The 3,730-nt window shown below is 68.0% G+C and overlaps 1 protein-coding gene across 1 annotated transcript; it reads right to left on the reverse strand.

The window, feature by feature from the left end:
* Positions 1-1,076: 1,076 nt before the first annotated feature.
* MNEG_14321 (hypothetical protein) lies at positions 1,077-2,596 on the reverse strand (the record flags this gene model as incomplete). Its single annotated transcript, XM_014037207.1, has 5 exons — positions 1,077-1,133; positions 1,428-1,565; positions 1,764-1,821; positions 1,987-2,318; positions 2,525-2,596. Coding segments are annotated over 5 exons (657 nt in total), but the record flags the coding sequence as incomplete, so codon positions are not given.
* Between the last annotated feature and the right edge of the window lie 1,134 nt (positions 2,597-3,730).

Raw genomic sequence — 3,730 nt, forward strand, 5'->3', positions numbered from 1 at the left:
CGTTTGAGCCGCGGCTGGGACGAGCTGATGCACCGTGTTCTGGGAACGGGGAAGAGAGAGGGGTTTGAGCAAACGGCTCGGGTCGACGAGAGCGGCCCGGGGCCGCGGCAAAGCGGCCGCCCCTGTCCCCCTCCCGCGGGGTGGGGCCCGGACGCAGAGGGGTCTCACCACAAACTTCTCAGATACGGCAGGCGCGATCCCCTCCACCGCCCGCAGCGCGCCCGTCGCGTCCGCCGCCATGGCCTGGGCCATGAGGCGGAAGCTGGTGACCGCGGTGCCCTGCTGGCGGAAGGTGTCTGTCTTCTCCGCGACACTCAGCTCTGGCAGCTTCGCAGAGCCCAGCTGGTGGGTGATGGTGGGGTTGTGTGCGAGTGAGCATGTGCGCGCGGGTGGAACATTGTCGTGTGTGGGACGTATGTGTGTGCGCGCGTGTGTGTGTATGTGCGTGTGACGGGTGTGTGCGCATGCGTGCGTGTGCTTGTGTGCATGCATATGTGCATGTGTGTGCGTGTGTGTGCGCATGTGCGTGAGTGTGAGAGCGAGAGTGAGTGTGAGTGTGGGTGTGTGCACTTGTGTGTGTGACATGTGTGTGCATGACACGTGTGCCTGTGTGACATGTTGGTGTGTGTGTAACATGCGTGTGATGTGTGCTCACACTACCGGGCGCAGGCCAACAAAGGGCACGCGATGCAGAACAGAGATGCGCACACCCCACACCCGTGCCCGCCAACCCCCGGCGGCCCCTCACCCACTGCTCCCTCCCGTCCGCGCGGCTCCACTTGATCGACAGCAGCACGTAGCCGGACGGCAGCTGCTGCCCCAGCGTGCTGTTGCCGCACGACAGCAGCGGGCGGCCCTGCGGGGGCGAGAGGCCGCACGAACGCGCGAACGCGCGACGCTCGCAGGTGGGCGGCGTGACGCGCGCCGTCCGCGCGGCCCGCCCGAGCCGCTTGCTGCAGCTGGCTGCGGCCGCGGCCTCTATCACCGACTCAGCCTCAGATCCTGACAAACCAACACATCCTGTCCGACCCTCGGTCTAATCCATTCCCCAAATTGCCTTTGACCTTGAAGCTCACATTAGGGTCGAGCAGCAGCTCCGACACGCCGGTGCTGTCGCCGTTGATGATGCTCAGCTGCGGTCCAGGGGGAAAGGCGAGGAGAGAGGTGAGAGCGGGGGGACCCAAGCAAGCGCATGACAGCTCAGGGTGCGCCGCTGCGGGCGCCGGCTGGCAGGGCCAGGCATGGCGCAGCCCGGCAGACGGCCGCGGGGCGCCGCGAGCGACCCCGGCGGCCTTGCAGCTGCGGCCCCGAGCAGCGGCAGCCTGCAGCGGCGGCACCGCCAGCCGAAGCGCCGCCCGCCGCCGCCATCAGCGCGGCGACCGCCCACATACGCATGCCAACCCCGCCCCTAGCAGCCCGCGCCGCACCTTGATCAGCAGGCCGGGGACCTCCTGCGCCCCCAGCCCCACGCCGCCGCGCAGCGCGACCCGTATGTCCGCCTCACACTTGGAGCGCAGCACCTGGCCGTCTGCATACGCCTCATCAAAGTTGTCGTCCTCGGCGCACTGCGCGGTTTCCGAGGTTGAGCGGGAGGTCGAGAGTGATCTGACGGTGATTTGGGCCGTTGAGGGGCGGTTGCTCCGCCCGAATCAGGCGCGGCCTCGGAAGCGTCAAGAGTGCGCAATCCAGCGGGACACAGGGCGCGACAGGGGTGTCGTGCCTTGTGCCCCGCGCGGTGGTGCCCGGCTACCCCGACCCCGCACCTTCTTGTGGGGGTTGTTGCGGCACAAGGCGCAGGTGCGGTCGCGGCAGCCGATGTACCTGCAGCAATGGGGCGGGGCAGGGACCGTCGGCACACACAATCATGAGTGTCGGCCGCAATCAGCCGCAGCAACAGAGTCAATAATCCGCCGCCGCAGCAGTGGGCCCCGAGGGCCGCCCGGCGGTGCGAGCGCGGCAACCCCCCTGCATGCAGGCCGTGCTCACTTGCAGTCGTGCGTGAAACACAGCTGGCCCGACGCCTGCTGCTCGTGCTGCTGCTGCTGCTGCTGCTGCTGCTGCTGCTGCTGCTGCTGGTGGTGGTGATGTGCGTAGTGGTGATGCTGCTGCTGCTGCAGCGGCGGCGTCATCGCCACGCTCATGGACATGGCTGGCGCCGCCGCCTGCGACATCGCCGGCGTGGCCGCTGTGGGCGGGGGCGCCTGGCGCTGCAGGGTGCGCAGCAGCGCTCCCTCTATTTCGAGCTGGCTGCTGCGCGGCCCCCCGAGTTCGGCGGCAAAGTCGGGCGCGAAGCGGCGCAGCCGCTGTATTACATATTCCTGGAGGCCGCGGCGGGTCGATGCAGGGGGTCGCAGAACGGCAGGGCGGGTGGGAGATAGGGGGCAGGGGGGCGTGGCAAGGGAGGCAGGCAGGCGCAAAGAGTGCTGGATGGTGCGGCCGAAGGGCGGCGCGGGCCGCGCAATCACACACCGCAGCGCAGTCAGCGTCGCGCAGCGGGCGCGCCAGCGCCGCGCTGGGGGCTTACCTCGAGCACCTCCTGCGGCACTCCTGCGAGCTCATTGGGAACAATGCCTTGGATGCTGCCATAGGGGTCCATCCGTGGAAAGTGAGGCCCCTGCCGGCGCCCGAAAAGGGGGCGCGGCGCCAAATGTGCCTGACCCGCCGCGCCCTTGCACCGCACAGGTGGCGGGCAGGGAAGACACGGGTCTCAATACGAGGGGTCTTCCACGCGCTCTACGTGCCGGGCTGTGCGTTCCGAGTGCCTGTCTCTCGCCACGAGTGAGTGTCTACAGTAGTGCCTCGGGTGAGCAGCGCGGGGTGTCGTGCGATGCGCCGACTAATGTGTGATTGAAAGCGGGAGGTGGAAAGGCCTGAGGACTACGGGGATGCGGCTGCTCCCATGCCGATTGATCAAGAGGTTTTTCGGGGTGCCGTTTGAGGGCTGGACGGTTGTGAGTAGAGCATATATGCATCGGCAGGCATCGCTGATGAATGCTTGCCACCAGATAACCGGTGTTCATTAGATCATTCCCCCACGGCTCCCAACACTCGTGGTGAGAACGAGAGGACATGGACATTCATAACGTGGCCTCGCGGGCGGTGTGACGGTGCTCAGCGGCCCAGCGGCCCCGCGCGCAAACAGCAACTGGGTCGACGCAAACTGCGCAGCGTGCGCAATCCAGCATGCAGCAGTGACAGCACCGGCTGACGTGCAAATGCCCCACAACTTGTGTTCGCGGCCGTGTGCGCAGCGTGTTTTTGCCACACCAACGCAAAAGCAGGCCTAGCGGGAGCCGCGGCCGGGGTCGCAGCAACGCAGCGGCCGCGCTGCTGCTTTGCCATCAGCCATGACGATCGGCGCGTCCCTCCGCAAGTTCACTTTCAGGTGGGGCGGATGGCGACACGGCCTGCTTAGCGACAGCTTGTATACACACATGCACCGCATACGGGCGCCCCCCCCAAAGCTGCTGCTGGGGCCCTGGGGCTGGGCCCTTGCCCAGCCAGCTGCTGGGGCCAGCCGCGCCGCGGGAGGAGTCAGCGCCGCACCCAATCCGCCGTGCGTGATGGCGGTCGCGCGCCCCGCAGGGAGCCCGTCAAGGCCTGGACGCTTTACTGGTGCCTGGCAGGTGCGCGCCGCCCCCAGGCTGGCGGCGGGGCCGGCCGCTCGGCACGCCCACACCCCAAATGCAGCGCCGCAACGGCGAGGGCGTGCGGCGTCGGGACGCCCCTC

Source organism: Monoraphidium neglectum (assembly GCF_000611645.1).
Source record: "Monoraphidium neglectum strain SAG 48.87 unplaced genomic scaffold scaffold04401, whole genome shotgun sequence".
Taxonomy (NCBI): domain Eukaryota; kingdom Viridiplantae; phylum Chlorophyta; class Chlorophyceae; order Sphaeropleales; family Selenastraceae; genus Monoraphidium; species Monoraphidium neglectum.